Genomic DNA, 18112 nt, shown 5'->3' with positions numbered 1-18112 from the left:
GATTCATGCCCCACTAGGGACAGCCCTGCTCCCGGACACATCTTCATGTGCACCCAGGACTACAGCACATTGAGCAGCCAGGACAGAGTAGCCCCAGCTGTCAGGGGCTCAGAGGGTCAGCCTGGCAACTGGAGCTGCTCTGACCTGGCTTAGCTCACTGTGATAGGGCTGCATAGTGCAGCCCCTATGCAGGGCTAGCCTTCAGTGTCTACACCTGTGTTGCTGCACAGTAAAGAACTCCAACTGCATGATAGTACTTGTATTTACACAGACTAACCTGCAGTGGACTTAATTAGTGTCTTGCAGCCTAATAGGGTTGCATGTGTAGATACTGAGGATTTACTGTAGAGCTAATTAGGCATCTGTACTGTAAATGTCTTATGTAGATGTGCCCAGTTATTTCAGTTTTCCAGCACATTTTCCTCAGGATCAAAGGAGGAAGTAAGAAACCTCAATCATTTTGCATAGATGCAGGTTAATTAAATTTTTTACAAATGTTCTGTTTGGTTTAAATGATGAAACTTGCATTATCGTGTATTGATCCCGGGGATTTGAATTGGTTATCTTATGAATTCCAAAGTCATATGTATTGATTTTTTTTTAAAAAGAAGCTCAATGTAAGACTGCTTACAAAGCATAATTATTTTAAAATGTAACAAGCTGATTTTATGAGGTGAGTCTTTCAGTTAGATTTTTAAAAAATTAAAGCAGCAATAAGAAATATCCTCAACTGTCTACCAGAAATATAAACAGTCACTGCCCTTTTAAATTTTCTAGTAGCGAGACACTTGATCATTAAAGAGTTAGGAGATTATATCACTTGAGACTTCACTAATAATGTAGTTCATTCATCATCATCTTTAATAACAATGTGTTTTCATGTTTTGAATATATTATTTTACACAAACAATGAACAAATTGACCCAATTAATTTTTCTGACTTGTAAAAAATTACGTGTGTAAAATGTGAAAAATGTGTAAAAATGAACAATTTTAAAATGGCAAGCTGATGTTATTAGTGGTTGTTCATAATTATTAAATGAGCAGTGTAAACATTTTTATGCAGTAAACACAAATGGAAATGAATGAGAATGGATTTTAAATTATAATAGTGTAAATTTAGGATTTATGTTTTCCTCGATTAATTGCTGTCACAAAGGTTTTGTGTAGGTTCACTTCATGGGGCTTGAAGTCAATGGTGCTGTATGGATTTACAGTAGCTGCAAATGTGGCTCATGCTGCTGTTTGTTCTAAAGGAAACCAGTTGCCTTTATTAAAGCAAAGGTGAAATAGAGACACCTTCCAGTCAAGGTGTGAAATTGAGAAGTGGTTAGATATAAATTAGATGAATCAGTAAATGCTTCCTTCAGCCCTCTTGACATTTTTACTTGTGAAAATTTTTTACTGTGTCACCTTCCAAGCATACCAAACTATCCTCATCTTAATAATGCTGGTATGTAATGAAATGATGTTATACACCTGAAAATTAGAAGCATAAAAGTTTTTGTTGAAATGAATTCAGAAGCACAGATTCTTCACAAACTCTGAGCTGTCTTTTAATATGTTGCTTGTCCTTTAGTATATTCTTTAGATTTCAGAAAGGTAAACTTCCATTCAAATCACTCAGGAGTTTGATTTATATAAAGAGTAGGACAGGACGCCCCTTAAAGGACCAGATTCACTCTTTAGGTTTTAAACCAGAAGTCAGCAACATTTTTGGGCAGAGTGCCAAAAACTCCTGTAACCTTGACTTTGAAGATCTTGGCAGAGGCAGATGGTGGGGGAGCCACAAGGGGCCTGGTCCTTGTTGTAGCAGGGCAGCCCTGGTCCCTTCTCCACCGTCTGCCCTGAGGCGGCTGTGCCAAGCAAAATTCTTTCATGTGCCATGCTCTGACACCCATGCCAAGGGTTACCTTACCCCTGTTTTAGACCATGGCTGAAGTCAGTGAAGCCTGTGCAACTGCAAGCTAGAACCATCAAATCTGGATCCAGATTTGGTCAAATTTCCAATTGCAGGAAAGTTTAAGGGTGTTTGGATATAGAGGGTTTTTTTGGCCCATATAAAGAGAGGAGCCAAAAGGAAAAATCACAACTTGAACCAAGTTCACGTTCCACTCTCACTACAGTTAAGGACTCTCAAAATCCAGAATTTTGTTCTAGCTCTCGTCTATAGAAAAGAATAATTGCATAGAAGTTAGTGGTATAACTTGGGTGGAATGTTTGATGATATTACTGCTTTTAAAGCCAGATAGAAAAGGTAGATTGAAAAATGTTGTATAGAAAAGTGTATAAAAAAATATGGTATGTCTGATTTTACAATAAATCAAACAAACAAAAAAACTAGTATTTAAAGAATGAGTTTTCACTAGTTTTATCCCTGAGGCCTGGGAATCACTTGCTCAAACCTGAAATCAACTGGCAAATTATGAAGAAGTGAGAAATCCAAACCATTGTATCCATTCTTTCAATGTAAATATTACTATTGTCTTTTTCTGCATGCAGACATTGAAAAGGACTTAGCACTCTGGGAAGAAGCAAGGCTGTCAAGGAGCCCTAGTAGTCAACCTACTAATTTAGTTACTTCAGATCATCCAGGAAACCGTCAAGCAACACCAAGCCAAAATTCAAGGCCTCAAGTGCCAACTCAATCTGGGAAAAATGTTCAACTCCAGCTGCAAGGAAATAAATCACCACCACTACCTAATAACAGCAGAACCCAGGTCTGCAGTATCTCAAACAGTAGGCCTCAGACTCCCAACATGCAGACCAACAGGCATCCAACTCCATCAACAGGAAACAGACCTGTGACTCCGAATAGTTTGCTGTCACAACCTCTAACACCTAGCAACCAGGAAAATAAGGAAGGAATCATTAGTATGCAAAGAAGCAGGTCTTTAACATCTAAGAGCCAAATGGGGAGGACCCTTGGAACTCCTTCAGGGCTAGCTGTCCAAATGAGTGGAGACATTTTTGGAACTGTCACTCAGAGAAGCAGTATATCAGAAGTAAGATTTAAAATTATTTTTCCCCTCTAGTTTTAAGATTATAAATACTATGAAATTAGAATTTGAGGGTGTGTTTTAGTTTGTGTTTCACTTTAAATGAAAACACCAATACCTTATAATAACGTACCACCAAGATGAATCAAAGTCATATGGCATTAGAAATTTGAGAAAAGGGACATGGTATTTTCAGGTTTGTGTGTCTGGGGAGTGATCTTCCTGTAGTTACGCAAACTACATTTCCAGTGGGGTCAATGGAATGTTTACTTACATAATGGACAGCAGAATTAATGCCTACCGAGAGCAATACTGTTTCTAAGACTGTGCTTATGTACAAAATATTAAGCAAGAGCATTTTTGTGGAATTTCTGAGTTAAATTTTTCATAGCACTGATTATTTTCAAGTTTAACTTTCTACAAGAAAAATATCTGAAATATTTGGCAAGTAATTATGTTAATTAGATGCATTTTGAATTGGTAGGTTTTATCTTTAATAATACAAAAATATATTCTGAGAAAAACAGACATAATAGAGCAGGACTTAATAAGTTTAATACTGCTTTCCAAACTGGTCTAATTCACAGAATAAAAAAGCTTTTTCCTACATAGTCATAGGTTTTACATAATTAGTCTACAGTGAAAAGAAAGACAAAGTACTTTGGAAATGATACTACCAATTTTAGAATACCTTTTAAATAGATTGGTTAGCACAGAGTCTGCAGTGCTATTTTTTTTCCCCAGATGAGTTTTCTGAGAGACATTACTGGCCTTAAAAAAGTGTTTGGAAATGGCAGAAGGGCATAAAATAAGTCAAATGAGGCTAATTATTCTGTAGTGGGAAAAATTAAATACCGGCATTGGTTACACTGAGTTCTAGGGATGAAATAAAATCAGAGGTTATCATTGGATACTTTTTTAATAATCCTAATATACCTTTCATTATGTGCTATGGAAGACAGAAAGCAGAGACAAAAATGACTCCACATCTGCAGAAGGTGAAGAGCAATCTTTCCCATAATTGCCATTGTTTCTGAACATCCTCACAAGCTTCATTGCTAGAAATTAGAATCTATGTAGGTTCTGCTGTTGTTCTCCCTGTCTTCTCCCTTAGAAACCTACATAGTCCTTTGAATTGTAAGTGTGGGTATTCACATACTTCTGATTCATCACAGTAATCTTTTGCAAACCCCTTAGACAATAGTCTGTGGACTCACAGGGGTCTGTGGACTACAAGTTGAAAACCACTGGTCTAGGATGAGTAAGGAATCCCTAACAGCAACTTTGTGGCAAGAATAACCCTGGCTTTTTCTGAATGTGTAGATAACATGGGAAACAGTTAAATTATAACTGTAGGAAATTTGAACTTTATAAGGTATACTACTTTGTACAGTAATTGTACACACTCCCACTTCACTACATGGACCACATAAAAGAGAGGAAAGTTATATTTATTACCCTTTAGGCTTGTGCCATAGAACTTCTATTAGATAAGACTGCACTGCAGCTACAGTACATCTACTGTATGAGATGCTATGCGGAAAGCCTGAGAAAAACCAAAAAGACCACCTCCTTCTTCGGCGGAGGAGTATATCAGGAGTAACTACTGAAACCAGTGGAGTTAAACTAGTTTAAAGTTGGTGAAAGCAAGAAAAAAATTACTCAATTGATAAAAGTAGATTTGCAAAATTCTAGCAAACAGTTTCCATATTTTGCATGGGGATCTTGTTAGGATATGATTTACTGAGCTGAAGAATTCACTGTGTAGACCTGTAGTTTAAAAGTACAACTTATGTTATCATTAAATGGAATGATGAACTAATTCAGTGAAGTGTTCTTAATATATTTTAGTGCTTTATGTAAATTTGCTATGCAGGTTTTAAAAACTAATAAGAAATAAAATCCAGAAAAAGTTATTCTTGGGTTTGTAGTAGAGATCATATTAAAACTAGGCATGGTTTAATGGTGTTATAGAGCAATTCTCAAATAACTTGGCAAAGATTTAACATGTCAGCTGTTAAGCTTTTAAAAAATGCTCAGGATCTTAGCTCTGTGACCCCCATCAAAAAGAATTACAAGTTGTCTAATGATCTGAGTTTTTGTGCTCAGGAATTCTTGTCTCTTGACATAAATAATACTTTATCTACAGTTCTAGCAGGTGCATTATATTGCCAAGTCTGTTCATGGGTAAACTGAATATAATAAAGATATGTTACCTAGAGAAATATCTTTATAAGACTAATAAATCAAGTCTTAAATCTTTTTTTTCCACATACATTTATATTCCACATACAGATATATATTTAGTATTTCCATTTCCTTTTTATTTTACATAACTTGACAAAGAAATGTTGAATTTTGTTTCTCTCTTCAGGACAGGATCTGTTAGTTTGATACAACTCAATTATAGATCTCAACTGTTGTGAGAGGAAAGTACCATTGACTTGCTTAGTTCCAGTTTCATTTCTTGAACCACTGGATTTTTACAATCAATGTACAAATGCGAATAACTGAAAACCGTTTAAATATCTTTTCATTTTTCGTCCTGTCATTTACCATGCATCTTTACAATAGGAAGACTTAACTAATTTGGATTTCCTATTGAATAACACATTATACCTAAATGAAGAGACTCTGTTCTTAGTACCCTGGTATAAATCAGAAGTAATTTATTTAATATCAGTTAAAATGCTCTTGATATACACTGATGCAAGTGAGAATAAGACCTTTGCACTAAATTAGAGGGCTGTGGTGGCATGGGGAAGTCCTAGATGTCCTTGGAACAGCCCAACATTGCTTTATGTATCTTACAGCCACCATAGCTTCCTCCTCCCGTTGGGCATCAAGCTCTATGCTAAATCTCCTAGAAACACAGCACAGGCTCTGACCAGAAGAACAGAATTTTATTGTATGCAAAGGAATTTATTCATGAAACTGTGTGTGTGTTTACTGTACATTTACTGTATGAGATGAGGTGGACAGAGCAATGAGATCACTTCCTCATTTCCTGAAAAGGCTTGCTTTACTACATTTTGGAAGATGTTACTAAGTCTGTTCTGTGTATTGTATCTCTTGGAAAACTCACATGCATAGTTTCAGAGCGGATTTTTATGCCTCTTTTTTAGTTTTCTTTGCTGTTTTTATTTTTCCATTTTATGATCACTTATGATCAGATTTTGAAGTATTATAGATAGGTCCATTCTTTGTCTTGTGATAGATAGCATTGCTAATACTAATGGAAGTACTTAATGAAGCACTGACTACAGGGATTTTCCTCAATGGACCTGAACAGTCTGCTGATTTTGCCCTCAGTATAATGAACTGGAAACCTTTGCCTCTACCCACTGTCACAGAAGAAAAACAGGACTATAGACATACTTTGAGTTGGATTGGGAAAGAAGAAATCATGTGGGCATGTCTAAACTATGTCAGACAGTGCAAGGGAGTTCACTGCTTTGACAACATGCACGACTCACTCACTCCCATTTTCAGGCCTGCATCTAGGACATTACCAGCATCATGTCTGGGCTGCCTTGGCTGTTTGCAAACATTAAGAAAACCCCCAAAGAATGTGCATCACCAGAAGAGGCAGCATATTACTTCGACTCAGCTCTGCAGCGTCTGTATAGATCAGGTGCTTAAGTTGGGGTTATCTAATAGCTGATTCAAGCTATCAGCTATTAGATAAAAGTGCCAAAAAGCCCCACTTAAGCACCCGATCTATATAGACATTGGACAAGCCAGATCCAACTAACATGATGCCTCTTCTGGGTATGCGCTAGGCTCAGCATGGGAGACCACCAAGTTTAAAGTGATGCGCTTTTTTAAAAATGTATTTAATCAGCCCTTTTGAGTCTATCTAAAGTTTTCCTAATGGAGCCTACATGACATTTTTTTGTGAGGCAGCAGAGCCTTCGTGACCTTTTATTTCATTGTCGTCTTACCCCAGAACACACACCATTGGCGTTCTTCTGCAGCTCCTGCTGCTTCACTTGACCAAAAAAACCCAAAAAATCAAAATGCATATAATACAATCCCTCTAGGCAGTTTTATTTGAGTGGCACTTCCACGGCAGCAAGTTCATGCAGCAATTCATTTGGCAGTAATATGTGAGAAAATGTTAAGGACCAATTCTGTACTGAGAGACCCATGCATACATCAGTGCTGAAGGCCTCAGTTCAGATTTTCTTCAAAACCAGGTATGTGAACTTTATTTTTACTGAAGAATTCTATTTATAAGAGAAGGTGTCTTGATCACAATGCTTTTGTATCAGTTGGACTCCACATATCCCTAACACAGGATCTAAGGCTAGTGATGGGAATATAAACTTTTATGCCTCTTTAGTAGAATGCTTTGATTCTGTTCTATAGTGTTGCTTGACCAATTCTCCGCTCTTTTTCTTTCCTTATTGGTTAGGTTATTAAAGAACACTCAGATGATCAAAAGTGATAAAAGAGCAGCCTAATCATGTGATAGCAGCAGTGCACCCATACTGCAGGAATCCTGCTCCACAACCAAATGATTGCAGTCAAAGCCTTCATTCTGATACTAATAAAATTCATTGAAATGAAAACACATGCATAAGGCTGAAGTCTGTGGACCTTTAGCCCTGTACATAGTGTTTTTAGTGTTGTAACTTCCCTTTTTCTTAACAGGATCACTGACTGAGTAAATAATTTACTCCCAAAAGTTAGGTCTTACCTGGTCAGTCCTATCTTCAGCTTATGGCAGCTGAGTAAAGCAAACAATGTTTCTAGTTTGAAATTGATTATCTGATTTAACATATGTGAAGTGTTAACATATGTGAATTCTGAATCTGTGGAGCCAGATTTTCAGGTTGATGTATCTCCCTTAGTTACACCTGTTTTGTAGGAGCTGAGTATCTAGGACAGGGGTTTTCAGCCTTTTTTAAGGAGTATACTTCTGGTGGAGTGGGGTGGTAGATGGCGGTGGCCACCACCATGAATGAGCTCCCACCCACTGCGTCCAGCTGGTGGGGTGGTACCTGTGCAGCCCGCAGAAGAGAGCCACTGCCCTCACCCCGCCCCAGCCCTGCTCTTGGGAGGAGGCAGTGCGGGGTGGAGGTGCGCCATCCCTGCCCACCTGTCCGCGCGTGCCCCCCTAGCCCCTTTTCCAAGTACCCCCAGGGGTACGTGTACCCTTAGTTGGCAACCCCTGATGTAGGATGTTTACAGCCTTTAAATTATACTCCCAATCCTTCATCTTCAAACATACTGTCGCATCGCAGAATTCTGCACTGCTGTTGAATGTTAAATCATTTCTATACATCAGTTACTAAATTGTCTCACTACTCTCTGAAATTCAGGAATATTGTAAAAAAAGTTGCCATTTCATTTTTTATGTTTGGAACTAACTTTAAAAAGTTTAAATATAACCATATTTCCAATTGTCTTTTACTATAAACAGTTTAAACCTGTTGATGATAAACATTTCCATATTTCAGTGGCTTTGAGATACCACGAGGCAAAGGTATCCTGCACCTATTGAAGTCTGCCCCCATGGAAGCCTGTGGACAAAATTTAATTGACTTTCATTAAGTTTTGGATTAGGTCACAGGGCTTTGACTTTGCAGTATGGGAATCAATGGGAGTTTTGCCATAGAATCAAAATCAAACCTCATTATCAGCGGTTTTCTAACTCCTGTTATATGACAATTCCTAGAAGTGCTATGAATCAAAGAGCTGTGGCATTCATGGTATTTTTTCAATGGAATTTATTTTAACCGTGTCTCTGAGATGAGATCCAGGAATTATAAAAGTATTAATTCAGGGAATAATCCTTTCCCAGAAGAAAAGAAAAAATAAATTTAGAAAATGACACCAAAGCTTGCACAGTCATTTACATGTTTGGTTATTTTGATAGGGAAGACTTTGATTGGTTTGTCCAATTACTTGTGGTCACAGTGTTGGCTACTGTCTATATTTTTATTCAATGTTTAAAAGTAACTTTATCTAAAAGAAATCTGTTTATGACAGGATGAATTCTTACAACAACTTCAACTTGTCCACCAACCCTGGATATTGCCAAGTGACACAGAGAGTGAAGGAGTGGAAGCTGATCAAGATAAATGTGAGTGTGTTTGTTGGTCATTGATTGTATATTAGAGAGTGTATGTAAAAAATACTTGTTCCCTCCCCTGATCCTGTACTCCTAAATCACACAAGTAACCTTGATTCACTAGGATTATTTACATAAGCGATAAGTAAGAGCTGAATGACTGAATGCATAGTCTTAAAGGGTTTCTTAACATAGGTGTTCTTACAGTTAAGACTGTATGTTCTGAATCATGTAAGCACCATAGCCCTGTTGCAGGCTGTTGGTAGAATCATGTTAGCAAAGGTCAATGGAATCCTGACCTAAATGAGGGAAAGGCTAACAAGTAACACACACTGTAAATCTCCATATTTTGAAGTCTTAACCAATTGTATCTGGCCATTAAGTATTGTAAATAATTTTGCTTGAAATATCAGAAGTCCTGCAAAACTATTTGAAGCACAGTAGTTTTGTGATCTGCCAGTGTGAAAATGTGTGCTATTTCTAAAACTATTTCAGGTTTTATTGCACGTGGAACTGAAACTGCTTAAATAAGTAGCATTAGAGTAGGTTAGGTCATTTTGCTAATGGAATAGTTGCAGATATGGCATTATTTATAATTAGTGAAAATCATGTATGATAAACGGAATATCCTTTTCCAAATGCTGTCCCTTAAACATTTCAAGAATTATATCTGCTCATGTGACTTTGTCAATTCACAGTTAGCCTGTGATATGACTTGCACATTAAAATTGAAATGTTGTAGTTCCCAAAGTATGAATCAGAACATTCTCAATGTCACAACAAAATAATTTTACATTTCCTGTCTCTACATTAGTGCAATGGATTTGGGCTCAGTTTAGGTTAAACCTAAAATTCTTATTTATTTGATGAGTATCATGAAGGTGATACTCAGCCCTGGGTAAAGGACTAGATCCAGAGCTATATGGTCAAGGGACCCACTCCCCAGGGGTGAAAATTACCATGGATTCACAGGCAGTGCAGGTTTAAATGCATATTGAATTGAGCCCACTGGGCACATCTACACATGTGCTTTAATGGTAGAATCATAGAATCAAAGGACTGGAAGGGACATGTAAGATCATTAAGACCGATCCCCTGCCATGGGCAGGAGATTATTGGGCTCAAACGAGCTCAGTGAGATGCTCGTCCAGCCTCCTCTTGAACACCTCCAAGGATGGTGACTGCACCGCCCCTGCTGGGCGTGTGTTCTAGAGTCTAGATACCCTTAAAGAAAATAAGTTTTTCCTAATGTCCAACCTAAATCTTTCCTCAATTAGCTTGTGCCTGTTGGTCCTTCTCCCTGGAGGTGCCTTTCTGAAGAGTTGCTCCCCTAGATCTTGGTGCTCACCCTTGACCTACTTGTAGGCGGCTATCAAGTCACCTCTCGGCCTTCTCTTGCTAAGACTGAACAAACCTAGTTTCCAGAGCCTAGTTGCCTATTGTACTGTGCATTAAAGCATCACATAAAAAAATACAATTATGCTAACGTGTAGTAAAATAGGCTATTGCACATTCAGCGTCACTTAAAAACTGTGCACATTCATTATTGTACATTAAGGCAGCCAAGTGCACATTTGTTTAGTATCTCACATTAGAGGTACTAAATTTAATGCGCATTAGGAAAAGTTTCTTAATATACGTGTTGACGTGCCCACTGTGTAACTATTATAGAATCTCTTTGATGCTTATACCACTTTTTGATTTAGCTTAAACTTGTGACAGAACAGAGAAGAAAAAATTATAAATGTAAACAATAGTTTCTTTCATGAAAAGAATTTATAGCTGTAATGTGCTTGCACCTTGATTGTAAGTCTATCTGGCATCTTACATAGTTGTCCACTGTGCCATTTAAAGTGGTTTATTCTTTGTACTATTGTAAGTATAAGAGCAGAGCAAAATATTTTGATCTAAGCAATATTGCCATGTTATGTGACATATGAGAAAGGTAAATTGGGTTGAAAAATTAGTTTAAAAAAATAATAATTATGTGGTAATAGCAGCCATCTGGAGGTGGAATGCTAGTGCTGTAGCCAAGCCCATAGCACAGAACTGCAACTGTTGTAAAATAGGAGCTGCAAACCCCCCAGGTGTTGAAATAACTGTTACGTAGAGAGCCAATGAGCAGCCTGGCATACTTGCTGATGCCAGTTCTGAGTGTTCACTGAAGGTAGAGCAGCTGGCAAGGTATGAATAGATTACATTTCATTTTTCATCCTAAATTTAATAAATCTGTGTGGACGCTGTATATGTGATTTAGTGTTGAAGGGCTTGAAAGTTCATAATTTATGAGTCTAAGCAGAAGAGCTGCAGAATTAATCTTTACAATAGCAACACCTGTTCTTTGACTCAGCTTTTAATAAATTATACGTGGGTAATATTTACCACATTCTTTGACTTCTCTGAGATAATAGCAACCATGTGTAAAGCTAGTCTTGGGCAATAGGAAAACTCTAAACATGAAAAAAGTTAGGTGAGAAGGCACATGAGTCACCTTGTGTTCTTTTATAGACTTCTTTAAATGAATATCCTCTAGTGAGTATTGTGCTTCAAACTCAATGACAAGTTTATATAGGGTAGCATTTCCAAATGTGCCTAAGTGAATTGGGAACCTAAAAAAAGAATCTTAAAATCAATCATGACAGTTAAGCACCTGATTCCCATCTACCTAACTTATCATTTGTATCTTTAAAAATCTGTCCTTAAACCAAATTTTCAAGAGTTCCCTTAAGAGTCTAAATCTCTCTGGAAAGTCAATTGTATTTAGCTCCTAACTGATCTTTTAAGTTGTTCTTCAGCTCATAAGTTATTTGAGGTTCTTTGAAAAAATTTCCCTTTGTTTGTAAAATAAAGTAGAAAGAATCCAAAAGAAATGGAAATGAACAATGTTTTTTAAAGTTTCACATTGGGATAAAGGGGAAAAAACATAATTTATTTTTCTATGATAAATCCCAAGATAGAAAAGTCTGGAACTCTTTAGTTATATTACTATAAAGGAAAATCCAATAGAATTATCCTGAAGAATTACAGAAATGCCATAATGATGGGAGAAAAAAGGAAGAGTTTTATGTTAACTGCTACTTTGAACCCAAAATAATATAACAATTGGGTTTCTTAATTTGATCTTAAATAAGATTGTATTGTGATTACAGTCCAGTCAGTCAGATTTATAGATGTGTAAATCTGTATCACTCTCTGTTGGTATATCTATACAAAGCACTTTACTGTGCATTTGACTAACCTAATGGCCCCAGCAGCCTTACCTGGGGTTCTGGGGGACTCCCAGGGCTCCAGCAGTGACAGTCTGAGAGCACAGAGCCTAGGCTGCAGTTTCAGGTGGCACACATTGCCGCCACATGCACAGCCTCACTTTGGACTCTGGTATGGGTTTTTTTGACACCGACATTTCTCAATGTCAGAAAAACCCCACCGTACTGCAAATTAGCACCTGCATGTGCAATCGCCTGCATGTGAGGCATATGTGGTTTGAGGCACCACTGACAGATTTGCAGTTCCACAAACTGCACGTGCTCACTCATCTGGATGCACCCAGACAGCAGGAGCCTGACTAAAAACTGATTTGGGGTGGGAAGATGCTCCTGGTCAGCCCAGAAGCATCTCCCCCCCAGTGCTTAGTCAGGCCAGGGAGCAGGGGCCTGACTAAGCACTGATTTGTGGGGGAGGGGATGATGTCCTGGCTGCGGGGGCAGCTCTCTCTCTGCCATGTGGGAATCGGGACCCATCCTAATGCCCATGTGGCTGAGAGTGCTGTCTTGGCCAGGACTGCTATTTCCCAGCTATGTGGAGATTGGGTTAGGACCTGATCTTCATGTGGCCAGGAAAGCCATCCCCACTGGGCAGGGATGCTGCCTGCCAGCCAGCCACATGGGGATCATGAGGGTCTCAGCGGGTACAGGTCTCTTGGCCACATAGGGACTGGGAGGGTCCTGATCCCCAACAGGGTGCATCCCAGCCACATGAGAATTGGGACCAGCCCTTATGCCCCCTGCTTGCCTGGGGGCTGGCACTCAGGCGAGTCTGGAGCTCCACCTGGATGCTGCAGGGGTGTGGAGTAGGGCAGAAGCAGACCTGGACTGGGATGCTCCTATCAGTTTGGGACACGTGTGTAGACATGCACCCCATAGCAGTTTAATACATTAATTACATGTGTAGATGTATCCTGTGAGTCAAAGGCTGCATACAGGCATTCAGAACCACTACAAGAATTCTCACCAACTCTCTCCAACTAGAAAACTCTACCAGGAGAGGACTGTACAGGCATTCCAAGGATTAGGTGAATGCTGCATAGACAGCCTGCACTACTGAAGGTTCATAGCCCACAGCCCAGCATGCTTTGCGGGCTCCCCTGACTGCCAGGGTGCCAAAAACAACTGAGCACACAGAAGAGCACCGAATAGCTGGCCACCCAAGGGGATCACATCCACCCAAAGAACTCCTAGCTGCAAGCCCATCCTTGCATTGAGAGAGCAGAGCCAGAGCAGAATACTACCAATCATGAAAATTTTCACTTCAGCAGCTCACAATGAATCCATATCCCTCTCATTCTGAAAGCTCAATTTCCTGCTGCATTCCTCTTGCCAAAGAATCAGGTTAGTTTGGATTATCCTTTCTGACTTCATGCACTAGAAGCTCATGATGGCAAACAGCCTTCTTCAAATGGCTTTGGGTCGCATGGCTGCACTCCTGCCTGAGACCCCTTACAGGTGCTTCTGCCCAAGCAGCCTCTTGGATTTCACGGAAGACTTCCATGAGGAAGAAGAGGTTGTACACATTTCTATGCAGTCCAAGGTACTCTGGAGGCATCTGAAGACCCACCAGTGGTTTGGGATCCATGAGACAAGTACTGGCAGGTGGGAGAGCCTTGTCTTGGGCATCTAGCATAGTCACCAATGGCCACCTTCTTGGAGGTAATTGCCAAATTAGCCCTGCACATCGAATGACAGGATATCATCATAAAGCCACCCCTGAATTTGGTGAAGTACACTGCCATTGCCATCTGGAAACTGGCAACCCTTGACAATCTGTGTTGACAAGCAGGTTGGCATGGGCAAGTTCACAGCCAGAGGCAGTCTGGGAGGTGTGTCTTGTCGTGCAGAACATGCTGATGGCATTTGTCATCTACCTCAGCAACCCAAAGGAGGTAACTGCTGGATTCCACTGAATCAGCTTCCCCAACTGCATTTAAGCCATTGATGGCACCCACATCTCCATTCTCTGTCTGCCCCAAGAGTCTATGGAGTTCATCAGCCACAAGAGCTTCTTCTGTGGTGTGCTGCAGGGTGCCATGGCTGCTTCACCCACATCAATGCTGGCTGGGTAGGCAGTGCCCATGATTCTGCAAATCCAGCCTCCCTGAAGCAATGGAGAGAGAGTATGCCCTTGTAGTCCCCAGTATTGAGGTCAGCAGATTTCTCATTCCCCTTATTATTAGGGATCTGGCCTATCTTCTCCTCCCATTGGCTTATGAAGCCTGACATGGGGCACCTGGACAGCAGGAAGAAATACTTCAACTGCTTCCTCAGCAACTGACACATGACTGTTGAACGCACCCGTGTGTGTCTCAGGGCACACTGAAGAACTTTGTGGGTATGCTTCCATATGGCCTAAGAGTACTTGCCACACTTCATCATTAGGGGTGTACTGATAGAGATTTTTTGGGCCAATACTGATGGCCGATTTTTAGCGAGCCATATTGGCCACTACCAATCCGATTTTGATGTGCAGCCAGGCAGCTTGTAGAATACATCCAGCTGGTAAGTCTTTTGTGGGGGAAGGGGCAAGGGTGAAGGAAAGGGAGGGAAGGGATGTGGGGGGCAGATCAAGGCCCCAGTGATGAGGGAGGGAGTGGGGCTGGGGCTGAGGCTGGGGCAGGGGCTGCACAGCCGAGACAGGATGGAGCCCATGAGCGGCTCATCCAGGGGGGATGGGTGGAGCACAAGGGCGGGGCAGCTCCCACTGCTGCGTGCACCTTGGTTGGGCATGGGGGTGTGTGTGCCCCCAGATCTGTGCATGGGGCAAGGGTGGGCTGCTGCTGTGAGCTGGTGCTGTGGTGGTGCCAGGCTCTTCCCAGAAGGGAGCTGGGCCAGGCTGTGCTCAGGGCAGGCGGTGGTGGTGCTGGGAGGTGGATTAACGGGGGAGGGCTGCAGCCACTCCAGAATTCACCATAATTCCCCTGTCAATGCTGCCACCCCCCACCCCACGTGCAGCTTGGCCCAGCCCCCCACCAGGAAGAGCCCAGCACTTCCCTGGCCCCAGCCCTCAATGGCAGCCCGCCCTGCCCAGCGTGCAGATCTGGGGGCAAACCCCCATGCCCTCCAGGGATACACACAGTAGCTGGAACCCCTGCCCTCCCTGTGCCCCCCAGATGAGTCACTTGCATCTCCATCCTGTGTCCTACCTCAGATGTGCAGTGTCTGGCTCTCCCCAGCCCTAGCCCCACTTCTGCCCTCACCGCTGGGGCCTTGATATGCCCCACCCTCAGCCTCTTCCCTCACAACAGACTTACAAGCCAGACCTGGCTGCTCTCCATGCTGCCAGGCTGCATTTCTGGCCACCTGTGTGCTGTTCTGCGGCTGCATGAATGCACGGAGCATTTAGTGGCAACATTATCGGCCACATCAGCCAAAAGAAGCCAATTGCCAATATTGTCAATTTTCCTTATGTTGGTGCTGATCCAATATGGGACTGATGTATCAGTGCACCTCTATTCATCTCTGCCTGAATCCTCCATAACATCGGTGAGGCCAGGTGGGAGGAAGTCTTACATGAGGCCTGGGCAGAGGAAGTGCAGTGTCATGGTACACCCCTGCTAGGGCATTGGTTCTCAGGGCATGACTCCCCAGTAGGGAATCATAGTCAAGAAAGTCCTGGCAGATTATATTTTGTAATGCAGGCACGTAGATCAGCACCTGGTCATGCAGGAGTAGGGCACAGAGCAAGTTGAGTCTTAATTTCCTTCTGTCTGGGGTTTACATAAAAAACATTTTCCCCTGGCAACCATGAGACAATCAGGAAGAGGGTAGCCCTGGCTGAACACCAGCTTTGATGTGGGGCATCACCTAGCCATGTGGGAATAGGGCACAGGAATTAGACTTGTCTCAATTTATAATTTTGTCATTAATGAAATACAGCATAAAGCCACCCCAGTCACCTCTGGGACCCCTGCTCTGGGCTCTATCTCTGTAAGAATCTGGGGCACTGGAATGGTGGGCTGTGGCCAGACCCTAGAGCTCATGTTGTGTCCCATGCCATGGAATGGTTGGCAGGTGGATGGCTCATGGGGAGAGAACTGCAGTGTCTAGGGTGCGTGACTCCATGTACCCCATGTGCTGCAGTCCACCTTGCATCACTCTCCCCTTCCCCTTGGAGAGGACATGTCTAATCACTCCTATTTCCCTCATGCTTTTCCTGCCCCCAGTCACTCAGGTTCCAGAACCTACGACCCCACTTCCCCTACTTTGCCTTCTGCTCTTTATGCCCCCAATCAGGGCACTGCAAGGTCCATCCCTCCTTGCCCTGCCTCCTGGGATGCTGAGGGCAGGCCTCTGACTACCCCCCACCCCCCCCATTGTAGGAATATGATTCTTTGGGGAGAGACTCGGCGGGGGGGGGTGATGCCTTTCACATGATGCAAGGTGATGGTGACTATGGTGTGGCCATGGGAGAGGGCAGCAATGTGCGTCTGAGCTTTTAGAAGTTATCCAAAAGTGCTCCATGACACTGTCATGAAACTTACTCTCCCATATCAGGGACTCAGCCAGCACTTCTATGATGGTACTATAGAGAAATCAGGGTTCCTGTTCAACATGCAGATAAAGCCAGAAAGTTACTTTAGTATGTGATATGACAAGCTCACTGCTGAATACATGGAGATTATCACAGACACAGTTGATGTAGCTCTTGCCTTCTGAAGACCAGGTTGAGCAACTTGTCCCCCACCCCCATTCCAGGCCCAGCTCTGTCTGCTGTGACCCTCAGCTGTCACAAATGCTTGCAGTGCTTGCTGAGGAATGGGGACTGAATTGACCTGCCCTTCCTGTGCCCTTTCTGTCATTCTTTAACCATGCATAGTTGGGATCTGGTTACAGTGCTGTTGCCATGCTGTGACACAACGGGGAAAGACAGGACCTCAGGTGGGTAGATCTTTATTGGTGCAGGGATAAGGATAGAGGCAAGGGAGATGTACTTTCAGTGATAAGGGTTTGGAGAGCCTAAAAAATGGTAGTTTTTGGTTTGAGTGTTGGAACTGCTTGCCAGCCACAGACTTTCCATTTTAACCAGGTGCTTGGAGCTATGAGCACTGCTCACAAACTGCTCTGGACTCATAGCATGGGTCCACCTCCACCCTAGAACCAGCTAACTGGGACTGTTTGGCTTTCCTGGGACCCTTCCCTTCTTTACAGTACCTGTATTTGGGGGGTGGGGGGGAACTGTATATTTCTTTTTAGTACATTATATATATATTTCTCTGACGTAATGTTGGAATTGGAATGACCTAGTCAGTAATTCTGCTAAAATGTCTTTATTAAATCCAAAGGCCAATAGCAGTTATACAGTTAATTTAAATGAACGCTCTAAAATATTTTAACAAAATACTAACTATAAGTTAGATAGCAGTGTTACAATACTTGCTGAAGAATGCACCCACATGGTAACTACTAGGGGTGTGCCAAACAGGCTGTATTCGATTTGGATTTGGCCCAAATTTGGGACAGAGATATGATTCATTGATTCAGATCACTGTCCCGCTTCGATTTGGCCGAATCCAAATCTGAAGATTCGATGCTGATTCAGAGAATCAGCAATTCGGCCATGGACACAGCTTTAGATGTTTTTTCTACATACCTCATGGTACCAGGCACAGCTCATGAATGCTGCAATGGTGGGGTGGTTGGAGCATCCCATAGGAGTGCAGAGGAGCCCCCATGTGCTTGGCAGTAGACTTGGACTTGGTCTACTTGGCAGTAGACTTGGAGGCACCAGTCACCAGGGCAGGGGTGGGGGGAGCGTGTCCCCT

At 41.9% G+C, this 18112-nt stretch overlaps 1 protein-coding gene across 1 annotated transcript in view; it reads left to right on the top strand.

The window, feature by feature from the left end:
• Window positions 1-18112, top strand: part of LOC106722760 (uncharacterized protein C8orf34 homolog) — a 113550-nt gene that overhangs the window by 91802 nt on the left and 3636 nt on the right. The window contains exons 6-7 of the mRNA XM_025215237.1: window positions 2503-3005; window positions 8997-9090. Of these exons, the coding sequence (XP_025071022.1) occupies window positions 2503-3005; window positions 8997-9090 (597 nt within the window). The remainder of the gene's footprint in view (window positions 1-2502; window positions 3006-8996; window positions 9091-18112) is intronic.

Source organism: Alligator sinensis, unplaced genomic scaffold, assembly GCF_000455745.1.
Source record: "Alligator sinensis unplaced genomic scaffold, ASM45574v1 scaffold71_2, whole genome shotgun sequence".
Taxonomy (NCBI): domain Eukaryota; kingdom Metazoa; phylum Chordata; order Crocodylia; family Alligatoridae; genus Alligator; species Alligator sinensis.
Note: the sequence above shows the minus strand (reverse complement) of the source record. Positions and strands in the feature narration are given on the sequence as shown.